Here is a 14,425-nt window from a genome sequence, read left to right as displayed (position 1 = left end):
GTGAAAACTGCATGCGCAAGTCGCCATAGCGAATGAGACTTTCCCTATACAGAGAGTCGATCGAGACGTCTAAACAATGTGCGATATGTGCAACACAAGTAATTTTTCGTCATTCAAGCGTACGTTGTAAAGAAAAAACTTTTAAACCCTTTAGAACTTATCTCTTCCGCAAGCAATAATCGTAGTGTTTCGTACGTGTATTCCCCTTTCCCCCAGTCGGCATGCACTAATTTGCTGCCAGGAACGCTTTATTATACACACACATGCGAGCTACTTGTAATTTAAATGTTAAAGTGTAATAGGAGCGTATCCTCAAGGAAAAGAAATACACGAAAGAGGGATGACGATTGCAAGATAAGCTCCAAAGGGTGCCAACCTAGAGTGCAGCTTAAATGTGTGTACCGTATGAACGATGCGCCGCAAGGTATGCACAGGCGAGTGGCAATGCTTCAACAACTGGGAGCGCTGACGCACTTGAACAAAACAAAGCCGAGAAAACGCTAATCACTGCCATAAATAGGCCCTATTGCACCGTCAAATATTTGCTCTTGATAACAACGACTACATGAAATAGGAATCTTAGTCTAACGAAACACCGCATATTGGCCCGAGCTTCTCCGAAATCTAGACTTCGCATTCACACGACGTGACTGATGCCTCGCTTACGCACGCGTATTTCTGGTGTGCGATATATTATGCCTCATATAGCTTTCTTTTTTTTCTGTCTTTTTACGGACTTGGTCTATACTTTGCCGTATAACGGTGGTTTCATTGAAAAGTAGCATTCTTTATTTTTACGATACCTGACCAGTAGTTCCGGAATGTACCGGAACCAGTGTTCCTGTGCCACGTGGTGCCATGTTCGCGGATATCTTATCTCGGCGGTTGCCAGACCAAGGACAAGTTTTGCCAAGCACCCGCTGCTTCTTCTACGATTCCGCCGGTTCCGCATGACGTGCGCCGAAGGTTTACGTGACCCTTACCGCGTCTCATAAAATGTGACCAACTACTCTAATTGTGATGCCCTCAGACTATATTATCGTCAGTGTGCAGGCGCTCGAAAAATTCAGGAAACCCCCGTGTCCGTAGAAGCAGATACAACCACACTTAGCGCAACGTCAGTGTTAACAAAAACCGAGCCCGTTGGTCCTCCCATATTCTCGCTCAGCTCAATACCGTTCACTGTGCAAGTGAATATTGTCCTTCGAAGTCCTTTTATTATCGATGAGTAGATTGTTAGCGCACTCCCCATTATAAGAAGCGTACTTTTTTCCGTCGGGCGACAAGCGAGCGAGCGTAGAAGGAGCTCCGTTATACTTACCGGAAGTCCCAGTAGCGACCGTCATTATCACTGTACTCTCGGTGGCCCCTCGAGTAAGGCGTGCCGCGGCAGTTTCCCAGCCACACATCGTAGCCGGCGTCGGCAAGCAGGAATCCTGCACAAAGCAATAGTGTGTGCATTCCGCGTCACCATTGCTAAGAGTGGTGCCCCAATACACCTCCTTTATGTGACCAGTTGCCTTCCACTAAAACGATCACGTACTCGTGACGCCTGCGACAGAAAGGACGCTCCACATGCACCGCGAAGGTTTGTGAGTGGCGGTGCTGGCTAACGATCCCAGGGTTCTAATAGGAAAACATAATTACCCCAGTCAGTGGGTGAGAAAACGGCGCCGCGGTAGCTTAAATGGTAGAGCATCCTAGGGGTAATGCGAAGGCATGGGATTGTGCCCCACCTGCGGCAAGTTTTTTTTTAATCCACTTTCATTGTCATTAATTTATCATTTCTTTAATTAAATTAGTAAATACAGGTAATATCTGCTATGTTCTTCTTGGTGTCTTTGTTTGCTGGCATTACATGATATGATTACTATGCCCTCGAGAGTGGCTTAGTTCCAGATTCTCATTCCACAGGCTCCTCTTCTAAATGGTAAATGTTTGCTGCTAAGGAGGTGTACAGCTGACACTCACGTTACTCGCAGGCAACTCGCTGGCCACGTATGAACGTGTGGATCACTTCACCGAAGGGGAAGCGTGGCCTCCGAGTTTGCACTCCCTCTAAGGCTTTGCTAGGACAGTTTCATTCGGCGCTCTCCAAGATAAAGCATGGCCTTCGAGATTGCGCTCGCTCGCAGGTTTAGCTCCGGCCGCCCCTGGGACGTGCTGTTAGCTGGCAGCTCCGGCACAAGCGGAGGCGGCCGTAGAGGTCACTGCGCGAGAGCCCTGCGTGCGCACTGCCTCCTTTTTCATAGGATGTATACCTGGCGATCTTAAATGCGTAAGCATGTCTATGTCAACTCACTGAGAAAAGCCGTCGCTGACGGTTGACGCTTTATGTGCATAAAGAAAATGTATTAGCAGAAATAGATTGGCGGTGTTGAGTTTCGAGACTAGGACCCCACGCTTAGAAGCTGAGTGTCTTACCCTCTGGGGTAAACAGCTACGCTTGTAGAATGCGAACATATCTGAACTAAATGATCATGTTGTGCCGCGTTGTCTGGATTGTCGCGCAACACAGACAGATAAGCAGTAAATGAGTTGTTAAGGAGTGATGAGGGGTTATATTGGTCTGGTCACTATTGATAATGATTCGACGCGGGTGGAAAAGGTGCTAAAGAGCGATAAAGGCTTCTAATGGTCGTAGCAATTCTGATGAGGTGGACAACGACCGATAAGGGTTGATAAAGGTCGGATCAAGTCTGATAAGGTTGATAAAGACCGTTAAGGAATGATAAGAGTCGGATCATATCCTATAAGGTTGATAAGGACAGATAAGGGTTTAAAGGTCGGTTCGAGTATTATGTTGATAACGGCCGGTGAAGGTTGATTTGGGTCGGATCAAATCCTCGTAAGGTTGATAACAACCGATAAGGGTTGACAAGAGTCTGATCATATCCGATAAAGTTGATAACAAGCGATCAGGGTTGATAAGGTTCGATAAGGGTTGGATTGAGTCCAAGAAGATTGATAACGACCGATAAGAGTTGATGAGCGTTTATGGTCCAATCAAGAACCAAAACAGAATGCAAGGCCAATAAAGCATAAATTTATCGAACAGTGTAGTGCTTCGTCAATCGCGTCAAACAACATACGTCGCGTCGTATGCGTGCAGATGAGCTGGCGAAACAATTCTCACACGTACTTAGACAACTCCAGTGGATTATCTGCAGAAGAATTCTTTCAGCTATGAATGGAAAATTTTTACGCCTCAAGCATCCAGTTATCCAGTGCCTTTATTTCTCAAGTACTTTTCTGTATCTTATCCATTCATACTGTAGCGCTTATGTTTAATAATTTATTTTCCTAAACGAATCATGTGTGAGTTAACACATCATTCATTGTGCCTTGTAGCTAATCGTAAACGGCAGAGTTTAATTGTTGTTGCCTTGTCTTACTTTCTCCCTTTCTATTTCTTTTTGGCACTTTTCATTGTGGTTATCCAGCAATTTATATGCGAATTTGCGTGTTTTACACATACTATGTAGCGCGATTTTTTAGTATCTTACCGTGCGAACTTCTGCCTGTTCTTAGTTGTCATTTCATTTGTACTTTTTGTACTGACCTCGTCAAGCTACTAATCTCAGTAGCGTTCAAGGAGAACAAGATTCAGTTCTATTCAATTCAATTCAATGTTGCCAGCTATTACGCTGTGCGAATAAAGATTTTGTTACATTACTGCGTCTTCTCGGCGTTCTTTCATAACGTTTAGTTTAGATTGATGTAACTGTACCTTTGCTCTTACCCAATGCCTTCCTGAAGGCCTTTAAGGTATTCATAAATTCATATGTTTGTTTAATATAAATAAATTAAACAAGTCCTATATGCAGGCACGCGTAGGAGAGATACGCGGATTTTTGGGTTGGGTGTGAACATTTCAATCATACTATTCATCATTACAATATTGCCTGCTTGCGCGGCACCTACAATATGGTAATAAACGAGAAAGTAATTGCGCAATTTCCGGCTCGATCCACCCTAGAAGCTGCACCACGCAACAGGCAATGGTAAGCAAACGCACGCTGCAGAACACGTGCATTTTCCTTAATCCAGAATGCAACCTTTCTTAAAGTTAGCTGCACCTCACCACAAACATTCATTGTGTGTTTGTTTACCTTTAGTGATCATTTTCTATTCCGCAAGGGATCACATAGTCGGGCAGCGTCCTATTTTAGTGCGTTAGTAGTATTCTTGGAACACTTCACGCAGTTTTCGGAGGCTATCTATCTATCTATCTATCTATCTATCTATCTATCTATCTATCTATCTATCTATCTATCTATCTATCTATCTATCTATCTATCTATCTATCTATCTATCTATCTATCTATCTATCTATCCATCTATCTATCTATCTATCTAACCATTGTGCCGCCTACCTGGCTCCCGCCACCTGGTGCACATCGGGCTCCTGTGCTGAGGTAACAGCATTCGAAACCAGCCATCGGACCAGCTTGGGTCACTCAGTGTTTGGAAACGTGTACATAGCGCGCCACTTGAACGAAGCTCTTTCACGCCGACGAGGGTCACTGCAGGTGCGGGACCGGGTGAGTACCACTATTCGAAGAAATTCCAGCGCCACAAGCAGGCTTCGCAGTGGTGGCGCTAGATGCCGCCGACTGTTCTTAGAGAAGCGCGATAGAGAAGTCCCGCTGCAGTACACGCCTCATACATTAATCGGTTCAGTGGTGGCGATACGTTGTGTGGCGACACCGATTCAATGTTAGCACATTACCGTGGACACTCATCGTGAGATAGGTGTTGGCTCATTATTTCTCGCCTCCACCAAGCCTCAGCTACAGTACCGGAGTGTGCCTCCTCGACACACGAAAAGCCCTCAGGTGCGAGCGCCGCAATGCAACCTGATGCAGTGAACCAGGCCCATCCCTGAAATTGCGCTCTCTTCGTGCGAATGGGACGGCTGGAGAAAAACCTGCCGGCGTGCACAAATCTCAGAGGCGATAGGTGAAGTCACATTTGACAAAGCGGTCGACATTTCGTTCGTGACAAATTTGATAATGCAAGAAAAAAAATGAACATGGTCTGATTAGCTGACACTTTCAAATTCCACGCAAGCCTACAATTCACTGTTGCACCTTAGCATGTGTGAATAACAAAGTACATATTTTGCATGCTTTCCAGGGTGAAGAACTTGTAAGTGAACAACCGTGGTGTCCTTTCCTGGTGCTCCTTTTTTTTCTCTTCATGAATATGTACCAGCTCTCCCAGCAAATCCTCAGTGAAAATTCTTACGCCTTTTTTCAGGAAGTCACGGTTAAGCCCGCGTGTTTTTAGCGAGGCGCTCACAGCGTGTTGTTATCTGGACCCCGATGAACTGTACACACCTATTCGCACTTACGACACCATGCTTAATTTCTGCACGCTTATGGCCTTGACAGGCATGACCCTGTATGTCTACATGATATTCGCCTAAACGTGACCAGCACAAAGTACTTCTTTTATAAAACAAAGGATAGGGTCGCCACTAGGTGCTGGGTATTATGAATGAGAGGGGAGCTCACAGTCTGCCATTTCAGCCTCTTCACACTTCAAAAGGGCGGTCCTAAACTGCGAATTGAGTGTGCCTCAGGGACCGGAGCTACTGTCCCAACACGCCCTTAGACCACGAGCGTTCTGCACTACACAGGCCCTCTTTAACTTTTTAGTGATACACTGGTCTGGTCTCATCTAAATGTTTTGATAATGTATGTTGGGTGCTTTATATGTGTTCTGTGCCCGTGGTATGTCCTGCGAATATAGTTAGAGTACCATAGGTGTGCCTCAAGGCAAACCTCTCCACTTTTCACTACAGGGCTCCTCTCTGTCTCGCTCTCTCGCCCAACAACCTACTCTGCATATATACTTCTTTAGATTGGACTTGCGACTGCAGCATCACCCGTTCGGTCCGGTATTCAATTTCCTACTTACGTTTCATGTCAGAAAAACGTTAAGCGTGCAGACACGGGCTTAAGAATAGAGGTATGGACAACACCAACGTCCGTTTTCCTCTTCTTGTGCCCGTGTGGCTGCTCACCTAACCTCATTCTAACATGAAACCCTACCAACTATTTCGACTTCCTCTTCTTCTATCCTACTAGCGGTCCAGCCCGCGGGCACAAATGAACGAGATTTTCTCTTACCGAGGCTCTGGTGCGGGTAGTTGATGACCCACTCGGCAGCCGAAGACAGCAACCCGTGGACGAGGAGGACCGGTGGCCCCGTGAGCGCGCCGGGCTGTTGTCTCGCACCTCTCGGAACGCGCTGCAGGCTGAGCACGTAGCCATCCTCTGTGACGGTCACGTGCTCCTCGGCCGGGTAACCCTTGCTGCGCACGAGCTCGGCCTGGGTGACAAAGTTATTGGCTGACCTACAGATTTCTGTTTTCGGCAAATTAGGGCAATAGAGGCAGTTTATTTAGTCACTCAATTACAGAACACCGCAACAGGACACGAGAATACGCTGTGGCGGACCTTACGCCATACCTACCTGCCGTGTGCCTTGGGGCCAGCACCTAAAGGCCCAGATCCAAAGTAGGCTGCTCCGGCTTCTACAGCAGAAGCTCACTACTGCTTGTAGCTCTTTCCACGAAAGAATGCTACCGTATAAGCCGGAATGTAAGTGGAAATATTTTCTTTAAAAGAAACAGGGCGAACTCACCCCTGGTCTTATGTAGCGGTCTTCAGCAGAACGTGAGTCGTCGTCTCGCAACCCACGACTGTCTTCGGCTGTGTCTGTTTCTTCCGCTGTGTCTTTTGTTTTTTTGTGCGCTATTCCAGTTGACCTCGCACGTGATTTGTTTTTTGTTTTGTGAGCCATAAGGCAGTGACACCCGTTACCAGTGGCGTCTGTGGCCGCTCAGCACAAGTTTGGCGTTTCTGAAATAAGCGTGTAATCTTGGCAACTACAACATTGACAACTGTCGTTGTGTGACTCGCGTGGATCGTCATTAGTGGTCTTAGGTAGCAGTCGCTTCATTGATCTAATGACGACAAACTGTAGGAGGTGGCCAACGACAAGCAGTCTTCCTCTAACGACACTTCTGCAAGTTTGGATGAATGAGATTGCAGATCACGATGATGAATGAGTGACACCGTTGTGAAAATAAGCGTTTTTCACCAATTTTTTAAAATGTCGATTTTTTTTCCTTTCACGATAACGAGTTAACCTACATACCCACTCGACCTATATTCCGATTGATGCTGTACTCGGGAAACAATTTTCAGTGCTGCCAAGGCTAATAACGGGTCAAACACAAAGTTGTAGTTGATGCCTAATGAATGATATGTGTGCTAAGACACTACTCCAATTCCTACTTGAGGACGATGTCCGTGATTTTACTTAAATACACAACTGTGGAAGAAATGAAAGTACGTGCTGATTGGCAATTCGTATTCAGGCATCTACGGCGCAGACATAGGTGAAGCACAAATAACAAAGATAAGGCATGAGTGCTTATTACCAAATAAACGTTTATCTTCAGTATTACAGGTCAATGCGCCATAATCGATGCATAGATGAGTAGCAATAACAAGGAAAGTGCCCTAAATACGAGCCTAAGTACATGTCGGAAATCATCGTTGCAAAAAAAAGTTCATGGTGTACTAAACTCTTTGTCTTCGTCATTAGCAGCGAATCGTAGGAAGTTTTGGCCTCCGAAAGGGCCGGCCAGTCCAATATATAATACAGTGAATGAAGTGGATTGCAAAACACCGACATAACTAATTTAAACATTACACTAAGGGAGCAAATCAGCGGATCACATAAAAATCGCGCATAGCGAAACACTGGGCTCAGTTTTTAAGCATGAAATCAGGGCCCTTCTAGAACAATACCTTGTCTTAACGGACAAGACTTGCTAACTAAATGACAACAACAATATGGCAGGTGGGATTATCGTACGGTCAATAAACTGCCGTCATTTCCTTGTGACAGATCTGTCCGTAGGCACTGAAAACGACAATATTGTGGAGTCTTAATTACTTATCTCACAACGATAGTGGGAACAATTTCTTATGCGTCCATTTTTCTGAACCAAGCCCTGCATTTTACTAGGCAATTCTATGTATTATTTCACTCCAACAACTTCAATTAACCAATAAATGCGATTCACTATGCGTAACATTTTTGTATTCAGTTCACGAATAGGTACAGAATGCTGGCACGTCAAATCAGAACGCTTATGTCAGGTTCAGTACAGATTCAGTCAAACTTCCCAGTAACGAAATGCTTTAAAACAAAATGACCTGTATAACGAAGGACTCCGTATGTACCAGCCGATTTTCTGTCTTTCATATATATTGCGACCGGCTCTATAGCAAGGACTACTAATACTAAAGTACTACCTGTACAACGAAGGAATTTATGCCGGCCCGACGGCTGATTTTTTACTTTACAGTGAACGTGGGAAGCGGTGACACCGCTGCTCCCCAGCGCTGCTATGCACAGCTGCGGTGCGCGTAGGGTGATCGCTAGTGGGCCCGACAGCGACCACGCGGGTGTGTCCAGAGCCAGCGGTACCTCTATTACATACACGCGCGATGACAGGATCGAAACTGACGATTGATAACGTCGTCAAGGCCATCCGGTACAGGAAGGAAGCGAAGATAACGGAGATAAAGAACCAGCCTATGAACCAGTTTTGACATGCAAGGCAATGCTTGCGACATGCGACGTTGGCATGCGACGCTCTGCAGCCGGCATTGCACCGCTTCTGGGTTTCACCGCGGGACGTGGCGTCCGTGTAGGTCACGTGGTGTAGGTATCATAAGGTCGGCTGCAGTAGCAGATTCCGTCACAGCAAGTACGCACAAGAAGATATACCTTATTAATGCGAAAGCATTAAGTGGCTCGTTGCTATGGCTCATACCTAAAAAACGTAGCGTCTAGTCGAGTGGCAAAAATGTACCATGATTAGCAATGGCTAATACTCCCGTAAGCAAACAAAGATGCAGTGGCTCATAACTGCGTAAGCAGTGGCTGATATCCCCAATAATGCAATAAGAAATGCAATGGATAATACCCCTTTAAGGCAGAGGCTACAAGCGCTCAGCAAAGGGAAGCGAACAGTGCATACATTCATTGAAATCACCCACACCACACACACAACAGCATACGTTTCAATAAAGAACAAGATCAAAACAAGTATCAGAACTATAAATAGAGCATTGCCTACCCCCCTTGGAAGAACGATACGGCCGAGGATGCTCGCCACGCGAGAAACGAGGTGCCACTTGCAAAGCGGCGGGAGCAAAGCGTTCGACCGCGAGTGCTTGCTGCTTTCCTCTCCTGAGAGGATGCAACGTAAGGTAGAAGAGTAACGTCGTTGGCGCCAGTCCGACCCCGCTACACGAGCGCGCGAAGCCGCAGGTAAGCGTCGAAAACGAGCCGAAGAAGCCGAAATGCGAAAGCAGCAAGGCGACGATGCGAGACGGCAACGTAGAGAGGAGGTCGAAGCTCGCATAGAACAGCTTAAAATTAAATTATGGGGTTTTACGTGCCAAAACCACTTTCTGATTATGAGGCACGCCGTAGTGGAGGACTCCGGAAATTTCCACCACCTGGGGTTCTTTAACGTGCACCTAAATCTAAGTACACGGGTGTTTTCGCATTTCGCCCCCATCGAAATGCGGCCGCCGTGGCCGGGATTCGATCCCACGACCTCGTGCTCAGCGGCCTAACACCATAGCCACTGAGCAACCACGGCGGGTCATGCAACAGCTTACCACACGTTTAGTTCACACGCCGGCTCGCTATGTCTTGCAAGAACCCTGACCCCTCCGATCTTATAACTTAATGCATTACCAAGTGTGTAGTATACTTTCGTCTTCACGTGTTACAGGAGTGTAACATGCTGCGGAGCTTTTTTTTTTACTAATTAGTTATTTTACCAGGAGTTATTTTACTAAGTATCTCTTGAATTCATGTTAAAGAAAGCTTTTATTTTGCTGAACGTCCTTAGGCTTCTCTTTTGCAAGCAGTACGATGTTCGATTTCCACAACGAAGAGGCCTGTGTTACGAAGCATTTTGGAAGTTCCAAACGCTTCCTTATAGACATGTTGGACTACATTCGCATTTATGCACGGTACGCGCTTCGTCAACCATCAGCAACGTCATTAAATACATTAATTTATGTACCTTGGGCGTTATGACACGTGATAGAATATGTGATAGCTCGCATATATAATTTAGCAAATATTACTTTTCTTTGAAGAAGTGCTTTCGAAGCACTTGTCAAAGAAATCTACATTCCTTCTGCGTAAGTGTTGCTATACCATTAGGGTAGCTTACATCGTCGTTTCTTTTAAGCGCAACTTTCTTTCCTTCATCTAGCCAATGTAACCGTACAGCTTCATACAAAAATTACGAGGGACGTTGCGAAAGTAAGTTTACCCATGATTTTCACACGGGAACTTTATTGGCAAAAAATTACACTGTGGTATCATTAACTGTACACCTCGCACTATTTTTCCACATAGTCGCCACCGACATTGAGACATTTGTCGTAGCGTGCAATCAGTTTGAAGAAACCTCTCTGGTAAAACCCGGTGCCTTGCAATGCATGGAAATGTCGCAGAGCCTGCTGCACCTCAGCATTGTTTTGGAAGTGGCGTCCCAAAAGTGCGGTTATTGAAGCAGTGAACAGCTAGGTGCCCATTCATACCGGATAGCAGCACGCACTTTCATTGGTGACTACGTTGTCAGGACACGTGTGTCTGCCATCGTGACTTATATACGAATAACCTCGGGTATGCCGGTCTGCAGCTACTCGCTCTTCTTCGGCGCTCTGCGCATGCGTCATTCCTCCTCCGCTGACGCTCCTTCCGTCGTTAAACCGGCAACGGGCGTGGATTCTTATGGTGATTGTTTCACCTGGTGTACCACCTTCTCTTTAAAAAAAAATCACGAAACCTACTTTCGGAGCGTCCCTCGTACAACAGGGAACTCGGACGCTTTGGTCGTTCAGCTACCGTGGGAATAATGGCTTTGTCTATTGTTCTGGACTGTGGCATCATTTGTTTACATTCCTGTGACATCATTTGTTACACTATTTGTTTTCAATTTCTCAAGAATCCACACTTTTCTAAATGCGTAAGGTAATAAATTTCTAGGCGCATCCACAATCATACAGCAATATTTTTTTTTTTAGAAAATAATTAGTTAGCACAGTCATAACGCCTTTTGAAGCGATAAGGACGAAGTTTAGGTAAATGTGATTCCCACGCTGGCAGAACAGCCATGCCTGCAGCTCCCGTAGACACTAGTACCAGGTTTGTCTCTAGTAATTACTGTGGGAAAATGCATTGCTTCCAAGACGCGCCTGTGGATGACCCTGCCGTCCACTCTGTACCTCCATAATGAGGCATCCAGTGGACGAAATTAGCTCTGCAATTCCCAAATAGTTGTCCGCGTCACGAAACACTTAAAGAAAATTTTCGGCCATGAAACGAACCTCTGTACAAAAAGCGAAAAAAGGAAGTGAAATGTTGTTTCCAGTTAAAATTTATTTAATACTGCAAATGATTAATTAAAAATTAGTTTGTTAGATAATACACCGCTCCGGGCAAACTTCGTTCCAACATGTCAAAAACGCAACTACGGACTTTCTGTTAAGCTTCTCGCACTTGAACCAGGCCTTTGAGGCCTCGCACTCAGCGTAGGATAGATGAGGCGTTAGGCATATTACAGTTAGTAGAAAAGCGTGACTAAACTTTTCTCCACTCACCGGGCTGCGAAACGCGTCGGGTTGCCACTGGCCCAAGCTGCACGATCTCTGGGCACGGTAGGCAAACCACAGTGCGCCATAGAGAAGCCATCGCATAGATGCCGGCACGCACGCCGAGAGGCAGGCACTGCTTGGCCCTTCGAGAAAAACGCCCCGCTTGTTTTGACCTTGAAGGCGGCGCTTTCGGTAGGCGAGGTCCAGGAAAGCGGGAAGTCCTGCGATCGGCGTTTCACGAACAGGGCGCGCTCGATTTTCTAGGTCACTGGGTTTCTTTCGGTCGCACGTGTCCAGGCGGCGCTGCTCGGTGGAATACTAACGCAAGGGGAAGAAGCGAGCGAGTTTTGGACCTCTCCGACCGCATCGGTCAAAGCGTGAACAGTTGATAAGGTTGAGCCTTCAATCAGACGGCATCGACGTCTGCTTACGCATGCAACGTGTGCACAGAAGATAAACCGCCGATGAACCCCTGATCCTTACAAGGTTAAACAATGCGTAATATTTATCGAAAGCACGTTAAGCAGTCAACTCTATTTATACAATACATAAATTCTGCGACGAGAGCCGCGCAAACGACCTCAGCTACCACAATGATACTCCGTCGCCTCCTCCGCTATACTAGGTAGGAACAGCAAAGCTTGCGAATAACAGTCAGACTTATATGTAATGCATACCTATTAACGAAAGTATTGCATATGCAAAAGTAGCCTAATACACAGTGTTAGAGCACAGGGTGTTCCCGCAAATGTGTTCGAAATCAGTTTATCATAACGAATATGAGATAATTGAAAGCTTTCCCCGAGATTGATTTTCAAACAAACACACGCATCTTAAGATAACCAGTGGCATTTATTAGACAAGCAGCTCTAGCTTTTTAGCCGAACGAGTCAGACCACCAAATTGCTAGATTTTAAACCCGCTTTCCGAGGATTTCGCCACCGTTTCCAGATGTTGCATAGTGCTGGTAATGCTAATTTGTGGAAGGTAATGAATTCCTGCAAGGTCCTGAATTTCTGCAAGATTAAACGTTTTTATTTGGTTCTATTCTGGAATAACAAACGCAACTGCAGAAGAATTTGTGTGGCAAGAACCATCCGCAGGCGCTTGAATATAGCCATGTATCGAAAGTATGTCTGGTATAACGCCAGTTGTTGTGCTGCTATCATAAACGTGCCTCGTTTGCGAATAATTCCCTAAACTGAAAGCTCAATGTTTGGAGCTACGAGTCGCCATGTAGAGTAGGATATATTTGAGAACCAAAATTTGTGATGTGGTAGTAGATCTTTGTACACCTGAATCACCGAATTGATATTAGCCCTCTCTCACTCATTTAGTGCTCTTGATAGCGGGTGCCTTTTGTGCTGCGCTGAAACGTGAAAGTCGCGTCGACAGGTTTCAACCGTCCTCGTAATAGGAAATGGAGGAAGACATCCCTGTGCAATTACTGAGAATGATGCTGCTCGAGGAACGGCTAAGCATAGTTTGGGGCTCCGAGCTAATAATCGTTGGAGTCTCTCTTCATATGAACGGGAGGTTGCTTACAGAACAGGCGAAGGATATGCTACCTTTCGCTTTAATAAGTCCATTATGTACTTTTAGTAAGGATGAAAGCAACCCTCTGTGTCGTGCCGGCTGCGAGGCGATGAACATTTATTACTGAGTTTACTTGGTCTTCGAGTTTGCTTGTTCCGTGATTTCAGGCTAACAACCGCATTTGCGAATGTTAGTCTTGGAGCCATTACACCTTTCCACATACCCCGGAGCACCTAGTACCTTTTGTACCCCCATAGCGTTCTGTATTTCAATATGGCCGCATTTCTCTTCCCCTTTACTGGCACAGTTTTTCCGGTGTTTCCATGTATCTATTGCCTCCGTTTATCCATATAACAAGGTATTTATATTCTTTTACGCGAGGTATTGCCTAGCCCTGAATTGACACTGTGTGTTCACTATTTTCATTGAATACCATAACACCTGCCTTTTTAACGCAAATTTCATACCTAAATTCTCGCCTTCCTGTCCACACATATTAGCCAGGTGTTGCATGTCACTTTGCTTGTTAGCTAACAACGATGTCACCAGCATAAGACAAACTTGGAAGCTGCTGCTCTACTACTGTACCCACCTATTTGCGTGAGATTAAACCCAATATTACTTCCCTCTAGCACACTTTCCATTCTCACCTTGCACATCATAAACAGCAGGGAGGATAAAAGGCACCCCTGCCTTGTTGATATCAACTTTCTTCTCGCTCCTCATCCCTTCCCATTCAACACAAATGGTATTTTCTGGGTAAATCTCTCTGAAAAGCTGTATACAGTCGTCGCCTGAGCCTTCGCCTTTCAGAATTTCCTACGGTTGCTATAGCAGCGCGCGCCCTAGCGGCGCAGAACGGGCGCCGCGCCTGGTCTTAAATCAATGGGTCATCAATCACTAGATTTCGCGCTTGCGACGAGTGCACAAGGACGAGCAATGGGCCATCTATCATAGGTTCTGACACTTATGCTAATGAACCTAGAACACTAGACGCTCTTTTACACTAGCTCTGAAGACGAAAATTTAGCTTTGTCGACGAGACGGTGTACACGCACGGACGCAGAAAATTTGCCGGTGTAGCCGTATACAGCTTCGCTGTAAAAGTAGTGCTGATTAGATTAGTTCTTACCTTTGCTCATTTCCCGTGTAGGCAAGTACCTTTCTTTATTACA

The 14,425-nt window shown here is 45.7% G+C and overlaps 1 protein-coding gene across 1 annotated transcript in view; it reads right to left on the bottom strand.

Moving 5' to 3' along the window:
- Positions 1-11,987, bottom strand: part of LOC126519158 (lipase member M-like) — a 30,924-nt gene extending 18,937 nt beyond the window's left edge. Inside the window, exons 1-3 of the mRNA XM_050168768.3 lie at positions 11,721-11,987; positions 6,138-6,339; positions 1,322-1,436 (exon numbers count right to left, since the gene is read on the bottom strand). Of these exons, the coding sequence (XP_050024725.3) occupies positions 1,322-1,436; positions 6,138-6,339; positions 11,721-11,816 (413 nt within the window). The 5' untranslated portion in view covers positions 11,817-11,987. The remainder of the gene's footprint in view (positions 1-1,321; positions 1,437-6,137; positions 6,340-11,720) is intronic.
- Between the last annotated feature and the right edge of the window lie 2,438 nt (positions 11,988-14,425).

This window comes from Dermacentor andersoni, chromosome 10 (genome assembly GCF_023375885.2).
Source record: "Dermacentor andersoni chromosome 10, qqDerAnde1_hic_scaffold, whole genome shotgun sequence".
NCBI classification, from domain to species: Eukaryota; Metazoa; Arthropoda; class Arachnida; order Ixodida; family Ixodidae; genus Dermacentor; species Dermacentor andersoni.
This window is presented reverse-complemented; position numbering and strand designations above follow the sequence as displayed.